General features: G+C 39.3%; 2 protein-coding genes across 3 annotated transcripts in view; one reads left to right on the plus strand and one right to left on the minus strand.

Moving 5' to 3' along the window:
• The window catches only part of LOC109430744 (uncharacterized), a 37,511-nt gene extending 29,409 nt beyond the window's left edge, over positions 1-8,102 (minus strand). The window contains exons 1-2 of the mRNA XM_019706820.3: positions 7,446-8,102; positions 7,209-7,368 (exon numbers count right to left, since the gene is read on the minus strand). Coding sequence (XP_019562365.2) covers positions 7,209-7,368; positions 7,446-7,468 — 183 coding nt within the window. The 5' untranslated portion in view covers positions 7,469-8,102. The remainder of the gene's footprint in view (positions 1-7,208; positions 7,369-7,445) is intronic.
• A 3,904-nt stretch (positions 8,103-12,006) lies between these two features.
• Positions 12,007-15,640, plus strand: part of LOC109429833 (uncharacterized) — a 44,557-nt gene continuing 40,923 nt past the window's right edge. For both annotated transcript variants that reach the window (XM_029857040.2, XM_029857041.2), the window contains exon 1: positions 12,007-12,910. In XM_029857040.2, coding sequence (XP_029712900.2) covers positions 12,689-12,910 — 222 coding nt within the window. In that variant the 5' untranslated portion in view covers positions 12,007-12,688. The remainder of the gene's footprint in view (positions 12,911-15,640) is intronic.

Below are 15,640 nucleotides of genomic sequence, written 5' to 3' on the forward strand. Positions count from 1 at the left end.
AATCAAGACAAACTCCAGCCAGGCTTGATATTTGCTCCCACAATGTGCCTCAAATGAACGTTTTTGCTCTCTTTATCTTTGTGCGTTCCTACCGAAGTCGTTTGTGCGGGAGCGATGCACAAAGAGAGAACGGGAGCGAGACAAAGAGAAACTTCGAGCCACTTGAATCAACACAAAGTGTAACTTTTTTGTGCCTCATTTTTGAGGAACCCGGTAAGTTGGTGGACTATTTTTATGGCGTTGTTCGCAGTATGAGCTCGCCGACCGGGTGGTATGTCATAATTGCACATATAAATACTTATGCAATTGTTAATAAATGATTTGTTATCACAAACATATTCATGTTTACTCCCGGCGTACACAAAGTGCCTCAATTTTGAGGAAACGCACTTTTTTGAGCAACCAATTCGCACGTTTTTCTGAGTCACAAGCTACAAGCAGGAAGCTGAAATAAAACGAGAGAAAATGCTCTAGCTTTGAATGCGGGAGCGCGGAGCACATTTTTTGTTCTCTTGTTTTGCTCTGAGGAGGATTCCATGCCTGACTCCAGCTCGTTTCTCTCTTCTTGTAAAACGTTTCCCGACCATTTATATAAACATTGCTTCACCTGCATCAATTCTTGCGTTCGTCACCACCAACCTTACCACTGAATCATCCTCATCCCATATCATTTTCAACCCTCGAAATGCCCAAACTATTTTATTTTTCATGGTTTAAATACTAGTTTGATCACAACATTCCCATGGTGCATTGGTGGAGCAGATGAGAAAGGCAACGGATTTGGACTTGATCAGGAACTCGGAGGACAACAGCTAGAATCTGGACGAAGTAGCAAAAAAGCAACTTCAATGGAAGCGAAGGAAGTTAGAAAAGAACAGAAGATAAACATTTTTTTTTCTTTTTTCTTTGTCTCACTTTTGACAACTTTCGCTCCAGAGACTTGGTACGATATTTTAAAGTTGGCCGTATATCAGCCGAATAATTCGCCAAAAGTGGCTTTTGAGCAGCTCTATAAGAGGATATAAAACCAATTAGCTCTGTTAGCCAGGTTCTATATTCGACTATAGAGCCGACTTAATGCCATTTTTACGGCTTAATGGTTACTTGGGTATGCAGCATCATAATCAGCATAACTATATCAGATAACTGGAAGATCCGATTATTACAGATTTGTTTGCCATTGATTATACATTCAGCTATTCCAATCATTACTGCAAAGCACATCGACCACATGCCTGAAATCAAAGCTTCCTGGAAGATTTAATCCAAGCCCAGGGAAAATTAGCAACAAATTGGGACAAAACTGCGGAACAAATAATGTACATACCTACATGGAGCATGCAATAAAAATTGCGGTTTTTGTGTGTATAAATGTTTTTGAAAAGTTTTATAGGCATAGGGGCCGTCCATATACCACGTGGACAGCTTGGAGGGGGAGGGGGTTAGCGAAAAGTCCACGCTTGTCCACGGAGAGGGGGGTGGGGGTTCGTCGATTGTCCACGTGGACAACATTGACATATAAATTAGGAAACAAGAATCTGCAAACGAAACAAATTGGCCCGTATGAATAAAAAGTAGTAACTACTCGTGCTTTGTAGTTACTACTTTGAAATATGATCCACTCCAAAGTACAGCTTCCGCTCGATAACTGGGCTTTGTCGACAATCCAGTAAGCGAGCGCCGCTCGATAACTGGACTGAGCTTCCGGAGCCGGAGGCTATTGTTATATTTTGTTTTGTTTACCGATTTGTAAAATGTGAGGTTATATTTCGCTTATTTTTGACAGATAACTGCTTTTTAACTCGACTTTGCCCCAGTTATCGAGCGCCCAGTTAAAAAGCAGTCCAGTTAAAGAGCAGTCAGTTATCGAGCGGATGCTGTAGTAGCTTTGGTACACTGAAAAGCGGCTCGCAGTAATGACAAGCATAACAATGTTTTTAAATTTACCATGGCAAAACATGATCATCGACCCACCAACGCTTCTTGTGTGCGTTTTGTTTCTTCTCACATCAACCGGTTCGATAGCCGAGTGGTAGCGTGCGAGCCTGGTGATGTCAAGGTTCTTGGTTCGAATCCGGTTGCTAACAGAAACTTTTTTTAATTGAAAATCGAGTCCATGGTAAAATTGAAAACATAATTCTGTTGAAGTGAAACGAAAATCAGTCTGCACAAATTTAGTGGTGTTGTGTATTTAAATTGACCCTCAGAATAGTAATTTTCACCGCAAGCCGCCGTTCAGTGTATGAATAAAACCATTTTTCGAACAATGTAGTAGATACTACTTTCGAAAATTTCGAAGTAGTATTTACTACTTTATTTGTTTTTGTTTTGGTAGTTAATTCTTGGTTGCTTTTCTCCACCAGTTGGCAATCCAGAACAAACTATGGTCGCAAAATAGTGATTAATGCAATAGTTTCCTCATTTAAGTTAACAATACTGAAGAAGTACTCCACGTTCGTTTTACATGATACCGCGGTGATCGTGAGGGCATCTTAGCTGGATAAAAATCTGTCTCAATTGCGCCATGTGTATCGGCATGCACTCACGGTCGCCGCTGCGCCACAGACCACGCTTACAGACTTCCTCAGTAGCTTCAACTCACCAGAACATTAATAAAAAGCCGCAGCAAAAGCCGCTATTGTCTGTAAAAAAAATCATGAAAATTCAATTGCCACATCATCGCGGTGCTCCATGTGGGATAAATTGCTCAAAAACCCTCCCCATGGGACCACGACGGCAAAACATCGTATTTTGCTGGAACTTGATGGTACTTTCTTCGGTTTCCGGAAGGTAATGTTCGTCGAAACTTGCATCTAATTAAACATTCTCGAAGATTAATCTTTTTGTTGAAAAAAAAAATAAGCGCAATCGTCAAAAGAGAACTGCAAACACAAGTTGTGATTTCATACACACGCATCACAGACTTTGTAGCAACCTCAGGAGCAGACTACAAATTTCTTGTAGTAAATACTACTTTTATTCATACCGATTGTGGAACATGTTCCACAAAAGTAGTAAGTTCGAAACTTGTAGTGTAGTAAATGCTTTGTTTACTTTTATTCATACCAATAATTGTAGTATTTACCAAAAATTGTAGTAAACTGTGGATTACTACTTTTTATTCATACGGGCCATTATGTCGCATTATTGATGAGATTCTTTTCAACAGTTCTTTCATCCATTTTATTTTATTATACATTGTCTTTTGATTGTAAGTTACTTTTTAAAGGAAAAAAATCATGGTATTGATTAACAGACTAATTTGTTTTAAATTATCAGAGTTTCTAATTACTTAGTTTTCTTCATTGAGGAATATTCTGGAGATTCGAAATGGAGTGTACACCATGCAAATGTCGGTGTTTCGGTCAGAAAAATTTCAACGAAATTTTTGTATGGATTTTTCGAAGTTTCATATCAAATTTTTAAACTACTTTGAAGATAGGGAATTTGCACTACTTTGAAGTAGGGATTTGCAGGCTTATCTCAAAAACTTTTTTTTTGTAGGTTCCTTTAAAATTTAAGATGTTTCTAATGGATATTAAAATCTACACATCAGCAATATAATTTAGTTGCTGTAAATCTTGTTTTTTTTTTGTTGTGAGAATCTAAGCAGTATAATCTTATCTCAACAAAAATCTAAGATTTAAAATTACCTTATCCCAACAAAACAATCAGACAATCATAGATTGAACAAACATTTAAAAAACACCGTCCTCAACCAGAGGCTGTACGGACTAAACATTGAACAATCACTAACATTAGGCGATGGACATTACACGAAAAACTCCCAATGAAGAATTTTCCGTTTGACGAAAATTTTTCACCAACTTGAACAAGAATCGAATCTACACTCTCACAAGCATTAAGCTGAATTAAAAACAATGTTGAAAACTTGTAGGTACCTAGTTTGTGCTACTTGTTTTATTCTATGTAAAGCTATAGAATATTTGTATTTTATAAAGTTTTCAATTATATTTAAGACATTGCTTACGCAGAAAAAAAAAAACAATATTAAAAAATAGTTATTTATGCAACAAGTAGCAAAATGATGATTTTTTCAGCACGAGTCGTACATTTATCCAACGAGGCTTGCCGAGTTGGATAAATACGACGAGTGCTGAAAAAATCGAGTTTTGCAACGAGTTGCATACAAAGTTTTTTGTAATTGCAAAAATACCCAGTATAATCTTTCCCTGCTACACGAACTTGTATCAAGAGGCACCACGTGTTACCATTCATGCGCGTCAGCGTGGTGCTTTTGTTCGATGTGGTAGGCTATGATAGGGTAGGTGTCAGAAATTTGCAAGCTCCCGTCGTCATCATACCGCAGCATGGGCAAGAGCAAAAGTAGTTTCAGATGCTGTTTCTAAGCCTGATCTGCTGCAGTCCTAATCAGAATCTGAATAGTCCTAATTCGGATTCGAGCTGCTCAGAGGATGTAGAAGCAGCAGCTGAGTCTACGGTAGTCGCGAAAGTCATGCAAAAGTGTGTTCTGGCAAAGGTGCCGAAAAGTGCTACTTTTCAGCACTCTTAAGAGTGCCGAAAAGTAGTACTTTTCGGCACTTTTGTATTAGTGAAGAAAAGTAGGCCGTTTTATCATTGAAATCGCGAGTGAAAAGTAGGGAAAAACGCAACGCAATTACAAAAAAAAGCTTTTCAAAATCACTCTTTCCATTTATTTTAGAAATATTTAAAAAAAAACTTTTTTTCGTATGTCCACGTGGACATTGGGGGAGGGGGGTAGGGGTCAATGAAATGTCCACGCTTGTCCATGGGGAGGGGGGAGGGGGTCAAAAACCATGATTTTTCTGTCCACGTGGTATATGGACGGCCCCATAGCGCATTAAATGGACAGAAGGAACATCATTCTTATCAACCGATTTTATAATCAAAATATGACACATAGGTATGTGCTTCTAAATCAAAAAAGAGACACCGCTATGATCGAGCAATCAAGGCAGCCTGTCTTGGCATGGTGGTATGAATCATCAACCAAGCCGATCTATTCCAGGTCGCTCGAAAAAAAAAAAGGAATCCATAGAGAAGATCCAGAAGCAATCACAGTGAAAATTACTGAAAGTATCCCAGGAAGATTCCCGAAAAAAAAAACATCAATAATGCCAGGATAAATTCCTAATGCAATCACTAAAATAATTCCTGGAGGTACCATAGTTAGAATATCTGGAAGAGGAATGGCTGGAAGATACGCAAAAAAAGTTGAGAAATTTTTGGAAGAAGGCCAAGAGGAATTTCTGCTGGAATTCCATGATGAATTTGTGGGGGGATTTTTGGATAAAATCTTTGGAGGATTTCCTGGATGAGTCCTTGATGAAATCCCTGGAAGAACAACCGAAGCAATTTCTGCAGAATTTCAGGAAGATTGCCTGAAAGGATCCCAGCATAAAGACAAAAACAGGAGAAAGCTCTAGAATTCCTGGCAGAATTTTTGAAGTATCAAGTATCAGTTAGAATTTCTGGAGGAGTCCTAGCAAGAACAGCTGAAAGGACCACAGGAGGAATTGCTTGAGGAATCACAGCCGGGATTTTTGGAAGAAGGCCACGAGGAGCTCGTGGAAGAATTCCATGAGAAAAAACTGGTTAAAACCTCTGAACGAATTCCTAGACGATTCACCGGAGGAACTTCTATAAGAATATCCGGAATGTTGCCATAAATAATCCCAGCAAAAATTCCTGAACAAATCCCACTAGAAATCTCTGGAGGTATCTTCAGAAGCACTCCTGAAGATATTACAGTAATAATTTCTGGAGGAGTCCTAGGAGGAATTGCTTGTAGAATCACAGTTGAGTTGCAATTGCTTAACGGATCCCAGCTGGAATTTCTGGTTAAAATCTTTGAAGATGTTCCTGGAGAAATCACTTCACTGGTGGAACTTCTCCAACATGGTAGATTGTCTTGAATGATCCCACCAAGAGTTCTGGATGAATTCCTAGAATTCCGGGAGATTTCATAGAAGGAATGTCAAGAGAATTACTAGTAAGAATGTCTACAGGTATAATTTGAGAAACCCCATTCTTAAAGTATACAATCTCAAGGCATACTCATAAAGTTCATCAGGATGACCAAATTATATGAATAGTAGAAAATACGTAATATATTTTATGCAATTCAGTATCATAATTTACATTTTATATAACGCATTTTGGTATCACAATGGCCAATTTTTCCGAACTGGTTCATTATGCAACTGAAATGAGTTGCATAATGAAAAATAGTTGTATAATGTTCATAATGCAACTCATTTGAGTTGCATTATGAACATTATGCAACTCAAATGGGTTGCATTATGAAAACATCATTGCATAAAATTTTGTATGGAACTCGTTGCAAAACTCGATTTTTTTCAGCACTCTTCGTATTTATCCAACTCGGCAAGCCTCGTTGGATAAATGTACGACTCGTGCTGAAAAAATCAACTTTTTGCAACTTGTTACATAAATAACTATTGGACACCACCTATTTTGAACGTTAAAAATTTGAGGATTAAGAAGCATTTGGAATTCCATCTCTTAACATTTCTAGATTGAGTTTAAATAAGGGCGAAACTAACATGAGAGAGTTCTCTTCATCGACTCTCTCTTCTGCAAATTAAAGTGACAAGATGTAAATTTAATCGAACTTTTTTACACTTAGACGCTAGATTGCATCGCAACCTAGCGATTTATGACCAAAAAGTTCAATAAAACTTGCATCTTGTCACTTTAATTCGGAGAAGAGAGAGTCGATGAAGAGAACTCTCTCATGTTATTTTCGCCCTTATTTAAACTCAATCTAGACTGATTATATTCGGATTTTTTGTGAAATTTGCAGAAAAAAATTTTTGGTTCAACATTTAGTTTTTATTGGGTAAGCTTGTTCAAAATGGAAACTAGTGGCGTGATGTTACAACGTTGCTTATTTTTTAGTTCAATCCTTGTCATATATTTGTCCCCGTGTACTCGGAGCCTTAGTCAAGCCAAACAACTGAAAGTTTGACCAAGCAATGCTTGCAGATTCACGTCAATTAAGCATAAAAAGCGTGTAATGAACAATCTGATCTCTAGTGAAACGGTTTCTTAGGCTTCATAGTTCAGTTTAGTAAGTACATAAGTTGTATAGAATAAAGTCACATTTTAATAAGACCAAAAAGTCAGTTAAAATAATTGCCAATAAATGTACGTAAAAAAAGATGTTCAACCCCACCACTCACCTTTAGTGTAGTACACTCGAGGATTTTCCACATCAGGTCCCAATTCGGATTGGCAATTTTGGGAAACAAACATACCATCGCCATCGGGTACTGATCAGAGAAGCAAAGCCGGCAGAATCCATCCCAGTTTGATTGCTCTTTATCGGTGGTACTGTGTTCACTGAAAATAATAAGTGAATAAAATAAAAATGTTGAATGTTGATACAAAATAAAACTTGAATATCAATGAAACCCTACCGAGTATGATGATTTCCGTCCATGCTGGTTTGATTTCAACTAACAAAACTTGGAAAGTTCAAATTTTCATTAGAACAATGAGAACAACCGCTCTCGAAAACCTATAAAATACGTTCCGACCGTTCCGACGACGAGCCACGCGAGCCACCAGATTCACGATTTCACTAGAAACAAAGCTTGTTGTTTGCTGAAAGACGTGCGGGTATGCACCATTTGCACCACTTGCCTCTACACCGCGCACATTAGTTGCACAGTGGGCGTAGTTGAGTGGAAAAACGAAAAAAAAATCCGCCATAGCGGACGTTTGCTCGTTGCAACATGTTAACATTGCAAACGAGTGAATGCCATTCGCTAATTGCAATGTCACTTTGACACTAAAGTGCATCAAAATGCACTGACAGCACGATACTTGGTTGCTTTTTAATTGCAAAAACTTGTCAAATTTTGCAATTAGTGGACTTGCAACTAAAAAGCGTTGCAATGAAATAAATGGGTATTTTGACGGGAACGTTCATTTCATAGCGGCCGTTTTAGTTATTTTAGTGATCCATTACAAAATAATATCTTATGAGAATTGGGTTGTTTTTAGCAAATCAATATAGCCATTTTCTTTAGCCTAATCGAAAGAGCTCATTTTTCTGAGTCTAAGGTGATTTTATTGCGTATCAATCAGGCCCCTGGCATCAATGAAATTTATCGTAGCCAACATCTAACTACCTTATACTCATATTCGTGCAAATTGAAACGAGCGTGTAATCAACAACCACAGCTTTTGTTTGATGTTGTGATCCACACACGAAATCACATTCACAATGCGTGTTTGTTGGGTTGCTTTATTCAACTAATCGCATGCTCCTCTTACCGTACATTAATATTAAAGCGAGTTTGAAGTGTTTTGTGATCATAAGAGGTGGAAAAAATGATTCCAAAAACTGATCAACAAACCACAACAAACGTTAAACAAAAAATTGTTGTTGTTTTCGCATTTGACAGTGGGCGCTATTTACTAGCGCCCAGGACATCCTGTCTACCATGATTCCAATGCATTGATATAGGCCGTGTCAGGGGCCTGGTATCAATTCCTTTGTTTTGATGGTCAAATGAACAAACCATTTTTAATTTCCGTGGATAGAATGATACAGTTCCATCGATAAAATGTGAGTTCGCCCCGAACAAAAAAAATTCCCCATACAAACTTTAAATGCATTTAAAAAATAGTTCCCGGGCACCGGAAATGATGAAATTTTGGATTTCGAATAATGTTTGGAAGGATATTTGGATTATGCAATAATCTGGATACCCCTAAAGAACCCAATTAGTTTTCATATTGTGGATTTAGCACCAAATTGGTGTCGGAAATAACTTCATTGACTTCCGCTGCCTTTCTTAGGGAACGTCCATAAATTACGTCACGCTTCGAAGGGGAGGGGGGGTTTAGCAAGGTGCACCTTGTCACATGTGACAACTCATACAAAAATTTCAGAGGTCTCATACGAAAAGTGTGACATAGGGGGGAGGGGGGTAGAAAATGGTCGATTTTTACGTGACGTAATTTATGGACGTTCCCTTATGCGTTAAACATAACGTCGGAAGTAGCAGCGGCGTCATGGTCGTAATTTTTTCCGCAGTCAAGTTCGCAGATTGTGAACAATCCTCGGTACTCACTTTACGTAATTTATGTTTAGTCCCTTACAGTCAGAGCTGTCAGATCGGTGTAACACGCTAAATATTATTTACACAAAAGCAATTTACACGGAAATAAATTCACGTTAATGAATATTCAGTGGGTACCGGACTGGACACAAAAAAATTAATAGGGGTATTCACTAAACAGATTAAATTGCTGCGTAAGCCATGATTTTCTGCTTATTTGAAATGATTCATGATTTTGCGAATGAAATAATCAAAGATTGCTTTGGTGATCGCGAAGTTCAATCAGTTTAATCAGTTTACGCTGTTAAGTGAATCCCCCTAATGGTTTTCTTTGGTACATCGAGGTCTTGAAATTAGTCTATGGTAGTGCGCTATATAGCAAATCTGATGCTCTATTCAGCGCACTACTTCAAACGTTATGTTTAACGCACAGGAAAAGCAGCGGAAGTCAATAGGTAAATCCAACGGAAGCTAACGATCCCTCCGCATCTGGTGGCAGGAATGAGAACCCTATGAAAAACGTGACTCCTCCAAAATTTCACATAGCGCAGCATAGGCAAAGTGCACTTTTTTCACTTTTTCATACCGAATTCCGCATCGTAGAGAAACAAACGAGCACTTATTGGAAAGAAAATTTGATTCTCTTTCAGATGCGCTTAGATCCGGTAGGTACTTACGAACAATTTTTATGATTAATTTGAGGAGCTCTTGCTATGCCTCCGGCGACCGATCTTCCGGATTTTTTTTAGCTGGCCAATCCGGTATCTATCGGCGTGGGCATCAAGAATGATGATAATGGAAGCCATTAAAAATGGAAAATATCAACTTCTAGAGCAAAAAATGAGTAAAATTTGGCGACAAAAAATTGACTTTTTTATGTAAACAAACGATTTTCTCCTTATCTCACCAAGCGCCTCTACAATTGGCTTCTTTAGCGGTGTTGAGATAATTCCTTATTCTGAATCTGCATGCAAAACTGAGCCGAAATCCAAATTTTCATGAATTTTGGTGCCCGGGGACCTATTTAAAAATCAATTTGAAGTTTGTATGGGATCGATTTTTCGAATCACCCCTCGTCGCATTTTGTACTGGGTGGAGCTGTCAAACAGTTACCCAGCTGTCAAAAGGTCATTTCAAAAAATCTCTTTGATATTGATTTTAGGCACCAAAATAAAGTTCTAAAAATCTGAAAAAAATCATAGTGGCTCAGAAAAAGGTGCTCTTTTGTATAAATTCATAAAATCAAAACATTTTTCTTAATTTAAAAACCCAATTGGGGGTCATCTGGATTAGCCTATGAAGTTACTTCCGACACCAATTTGGTGCTAAATCCACAATAAGCTTTTCTCATGGCGGCAAAAATCTTGAGAATTTCTCAAGGGAACGTTCAAAAATTATAACCAATATTTGGGAGAGGGGGGGGTCTAGAAAAGTGTGACAGTACGTGTTTACGAGATTAGTCTATGGTACGTGTATTAGGTATAGGAAAATAGTGTGACAGAGGTGACAGGTGACAGGATGTGACAGAGGGGAGAGGGGGGGGGGGCTCTAGAAATCCCAAAAAATGATGGACGTAATATTTGAATCTTCCCCAAGCAATGAAAAACTGGGTACGGAAGCTTGCGTGATGTTCTCCACCATTTTGAATAAACTGGCTTGAGTGTGTAATTTACTCTTTACACCGCTCTGGCGAGGACCGGTTAGCGGTGTAAACTAACGTCAGGTTTTGTTTACGCGCACTCTTTAATTTTTTTTCTCGTTCTTCCTGCCACGGAGAAGGCGAGTGGGTCGAACTGTTCTTTCCTACGGAGTTTCTAAAGGACGTGTGTATGTAGAAAAAAGCAAGAAAAATCTTCCTTCACTTTCTCGCGCGAAAACCACAAACAACATCAACGACATCACCAAAGCCATGCGATTTTTTTTAACAACTTTTATGCAGCGGAAAAATACAATACATAAACCGGTATTATTTTTTTTTTCCTAAATTACCAAGGACTAAGTGCCAAGCACATGAACAAAATTCAAATGCGGGGTATTTTTCGCATGGGATGAATGCAAGCCATCTGTTTCTATCAGTTAGATTCTGCTTGTTTACTTATCGGAAGGACTCGCGCACGCAAAAGAGAGAGAGAACCAAAACAAACTCGCATTCGCGACTACGAAGGTAAAAGAGATTCCAACTCTTTGTCGCTCTAATGAAAAACCTCGTAAGGAACTGTCAGAATGTGCGTGAAAAAAAAGCAAAAAATATTTCCCTCTCGTTTTTTCTCACGTAAACCTTCACGCACATTCGACAACTTCGTAGTCGCGAATTAAAAGACCGACCGAGATCGAGCAAAAAAGAGGGAAGATGCGATCTTGTCATCTTTGCTGATGCTCTCTCGCGAAACGCGCGGTGCGCGGTGTTTCTCATCATAGAGACTGGATTTTACGTAGATGGGCGAGTAAAACCTCTGTGTTTCATACGTTTCATAGCTTCATGTGCATTGATTCTATAGCTTAAAGTAGTATTTTTCTTAGAAGCGGACTGTCGCTTTCAATATTACATTTTAATGTATTGTCGGGCCGCCACCAAACCGGACTTCGCACAATCAAGTCGCGACGCGACCCAACTCGCGACGTTTTTTAATCATGTCAAATGTAGTGCGCATCCTTCCCGTTGTTGTCAGCAACACAGCGCACTAGATGCGAAACAGTTGCGACCCTTGTGGACCAAGAAAATTTCAATTTTTGATTAAATGTCGGTCTTGATTCCAACCGGATAGACAATATTCAATTTCAAATGATTGACATTGTAATTGTCAAAGACTAAAATCTGTAGCATTCGCTAATCTATTTGAAAACAGTATCTATATTTTCATTTTTGGCTCTCTCTGTCATGCGGAGCTACCCCGCCGTTCATCGGTGAGATTGAGAGTTTATGTGTTGGTGGCGTACAGAAAAGCAAAAGTGTATTCAAAGTGCTCGTGAAAAAATGTAAAATCTACGGTGAAAAAGTGATCAAAGTTGTTCAAATCGGTGTTCAAAGTGTCGTTGGTGACCTGTGGAAGAGTTTCCGGTAAAATTCTGACCGGTTGTGACGTGGGTTGATGTGAAAAGTCCGTAAAAAGTGAACTGAGGTGGAGGCAAGTTTTGCCACGGTGTGGTTCAGGATATTGAACGCCTGTCGTTTTGCTGTGCTCTCTCGTATGCCTTGTGCCGACGCACAATCGTTACACATGCTCAGCAGCAAGCAGGTATACAATCTACTACGAAGACGACCGGTTGATGCTCTTCCCTCTGCTGTACGACGCCCGAGACATTATTGTCCTGCCTAGCGTTGTAGTGAGTGGACGGCCTGCTGCCGTGACGGTAGAGAGAGTTCTTCAGAAAATGGATCCGCAGGGCGTTGTAGAAGATCCGCGGTAGACTCTGACTCATAATAATATTATAGTTGTGTGGTGAATTTCGTTCGCGTTGATGGTAGACTTCAAGCCAGGCACTGTTTCCGTGTGTGTTTCGATTCGGTCGTGCCGCTGCTGTAGATACGGGGTCGGTTCCAGTGTACTGTACATACCTAGTGCGAGATATTGAACGATCAAGACAACAAAATGGATACTGGTGCACCAGCAGCTGCTGATGCTGCTGTTACCGGAGAAGTGTATGAAGATAATGCGGCGTCCAGTGAGAACCAGTCGGCGGCTGTGGACAAAATGTGCCGCCTTTGCTGCTCGGAAGGTCAAGCGGACTTGAGTCTGCTGTTTCCAGACGGGGCTTCGTACGAAGCCAATAAACTACTGCTCAAAAAGATCTACGAGTGCACAACGGTTCAGGTGAGTGGAATGAATGCGAAGATGCCATAGAAAATATCGATCCGTTCCCATGCCGATGTTTCGCGGAGTTGGAAGTGGTACTCGATTAGATTTTATTCGTTTGCCCAGATGCGATCTGATGCCGCAGTGCAGAAAGCACGGATACGAATTTTTCTAAGAAATATCATAGAAGGGTTTCAATCATATTATAAATAAGTAATAAGTATAAGTAAATATTATCATTTTTTTTGTACAACTAGTGAAATAAATATTTTGTTTTTCAATGGAGTGATCTAATTGAATATGAATTAATAAATCTATGGGGTATACAATAGGACTTGCAATGTAAGTGAATGAACAATAAATTGTATTTATTGGAAGTAGATTGGTAAGGTTTTAGTCCAATGTACTTATCTAAAATAGTAATCGGTGTTCGAGCTCTTTATCATCAAGTGTTGCTTGATTGCAACATTTGAGCTTGTATAATTTGTGTATGGGTATTACTGATGAAGTGATCAGTGATTCAAACACATATAAGGTATAAATTTGTCCAATCACATCGACACAAAACGCACCATTCCAACTCTTAGACGAAATAGTATCAACTTCAACTTCATCGATTTATTCTGTCGTTCTGTCATATTTTTTTTTGCAATTTGGATAAATAAATCATGTTCTGAATTAACGAAAACTCTGAAAAACAAGGTGCGATACAATGACGACACAAACAGACGTATTTTTCCACTCACTTTCCTTCGAACATCTTTTAACGTTTAATTCAAAACTTTGTAGTTGATCACACTCAGAAAATCACTTAGTGTTTGACGTTTGTTTACTACCACTACATAGTAAGCGCTTTGAATATACATTCGTGATTTTGATTGTATCTTGCTCTGAGTGATAACCACGGCCTTTGAACTTGGGGAGCTCGGCCGTGCTCCCCCTTCCCCCTAGAGTGTTACGTATGGTGCCTTACATAGTTTAGATAAAATATTCTTCATTGAAAATATTATATTGCAGCACTTTAATACACCTCAAACGATACAGCATTAAGCCATCCCTTATTTTGCAAAATCGGAAATTTTTAAAGTTAGTTGTTAGAAAATAATCGTTTTAGCTAAGTAATGATCGTGTCAAAATTTGAAGTCCTTATCTCAAGTCCAAGTGGTCCCTCAAGAGACTTGAAGTTGCCAAAAACTGAACCTGCTAACGATTTCAGGAGCACAAATCTCATAAACTACACCAGCTCAACGGATCTTCTTAAATTATGCTAATTATAGGTAACGGAACCCAAGGAGTTTCGCCCCATCAGTGTTCTGCCGGCAATGTCAAAAGTCCTTGAAAAAATTCTCCTTGCTCAGATCAACGAACATTTGGCGACTGCACCGTTTCTAGCCGTTCACCAGTCAGGATACAGAAAGAGCCACAGTACGACAACTGCGTTGGTTAAAGTCACTCACGACGTGTACAGTAGTCTGGACAAAAATCATTGCACGGTCATGGTGCTCGTCGACTTCTCCCTGGCGTTCAATTGTGTTCGACATCAGCTACTCCAGACAAAATTGGCGGAGGAGTTTGGATTTTCCCATGCAGCATGCGACCTTGTCAGATCTTTCCTCGAGGGTAGAAGCCAAATAGTCAAACTCGGAAATGAATTGTCGCAACAAAGGCAGCTCACAGCCGGTACACCTCAAGGATCATGCCTCAGCGCTCTTCTATTTGGCCTGTACGTTAATAGCCTCCCATACAATTTGCAGTGTCAATATCACATGTATGCGGACGACCTACAAGTATATATTTCAGGACCGCCTTCTGAAATAGATAGGCTTATTGGGATGATCAACCAGGATCTTGCCACGATTGAGCAGTGGTCTAATGCAAACGGACTTTCGCCTAATCCCAAAAAGACTCAGGCCATAATATTTAGTAAAAGCAGAATTGAACCAGACCCGATGAATAGTGTAACGTTCTGCGGCGAAACTATTCAGTTTAGCCCCAAAGTTGTCAACCTCGGTTTGATCATGGATAGCAGTCTAAAATGGGATGAACATGTCAACGATACAGTGGCAAAAGTTTTCAACGTTCTTCGCACCTTTCGTCGCTTTGGACCAGTACTTGAAACCGAAGTGCGACTGAAATTAGTTCAGTCAGTAATTATGCCGATTTTCACGTACTGTGACATCGTCTACTTCCCGGGACTGTCAGCAGCACAGAAAGAGAGACTTCACAGATGTTTCAAGGCCTCTCTGAGGTTTGTTTACAATCTGTCGCGTCGAACATCAACCGTGCCTGTTAGGAACACAGTAGTTGGACAAGACCTTCCCGATAATTACCACCATCGCATCTGCTGCTTCTTCCGACAAGTTTGGTTCAACACGGTACCGGAGTACATCCAGCAACATCTTCCCAGAAGCCAGATGGACCGTACACGAAATTTCGCGATGCCAGTCAACACTACCACCTCAAGGAAAAGCCTGCTAAACTACGGAGTAGCTGTTTGGAATCGTCTTCCAATTGATATTAAGATGAAACCTTCTGTTTCTACCTTCAAATCAGCTTTGCGAGTACCTCATCACTGAATCGATATAGAATAATTCTATATCATCTAATTATTAGCACCTTAGCACTGTTAATTGTTATCTATTAGTTATCCCATCAGTATTGTTTTTTCCCCTCAAAGTTTCCTTGACCCGATAAATGTACAAGATGGTTCACGTATGATTAATAAATTCAATTACAATTACACACTTA

The sequence above is a fragment of the Aedes albopictus genome, chromosome 1 (genome assembly GCF_035046485.1).
Source record: "Aedes albopictus strain Foshan chromosome 1, AalbF5, whole genome shotgun sequence".
In the NCBI taxonomy this organism is placed as follows: domain Eukaryota; kingdom Metazoa; phylum Arthropoda; class Insecta; order Diptera; family Culicidae; genus Aedes; species Aedes albopictus.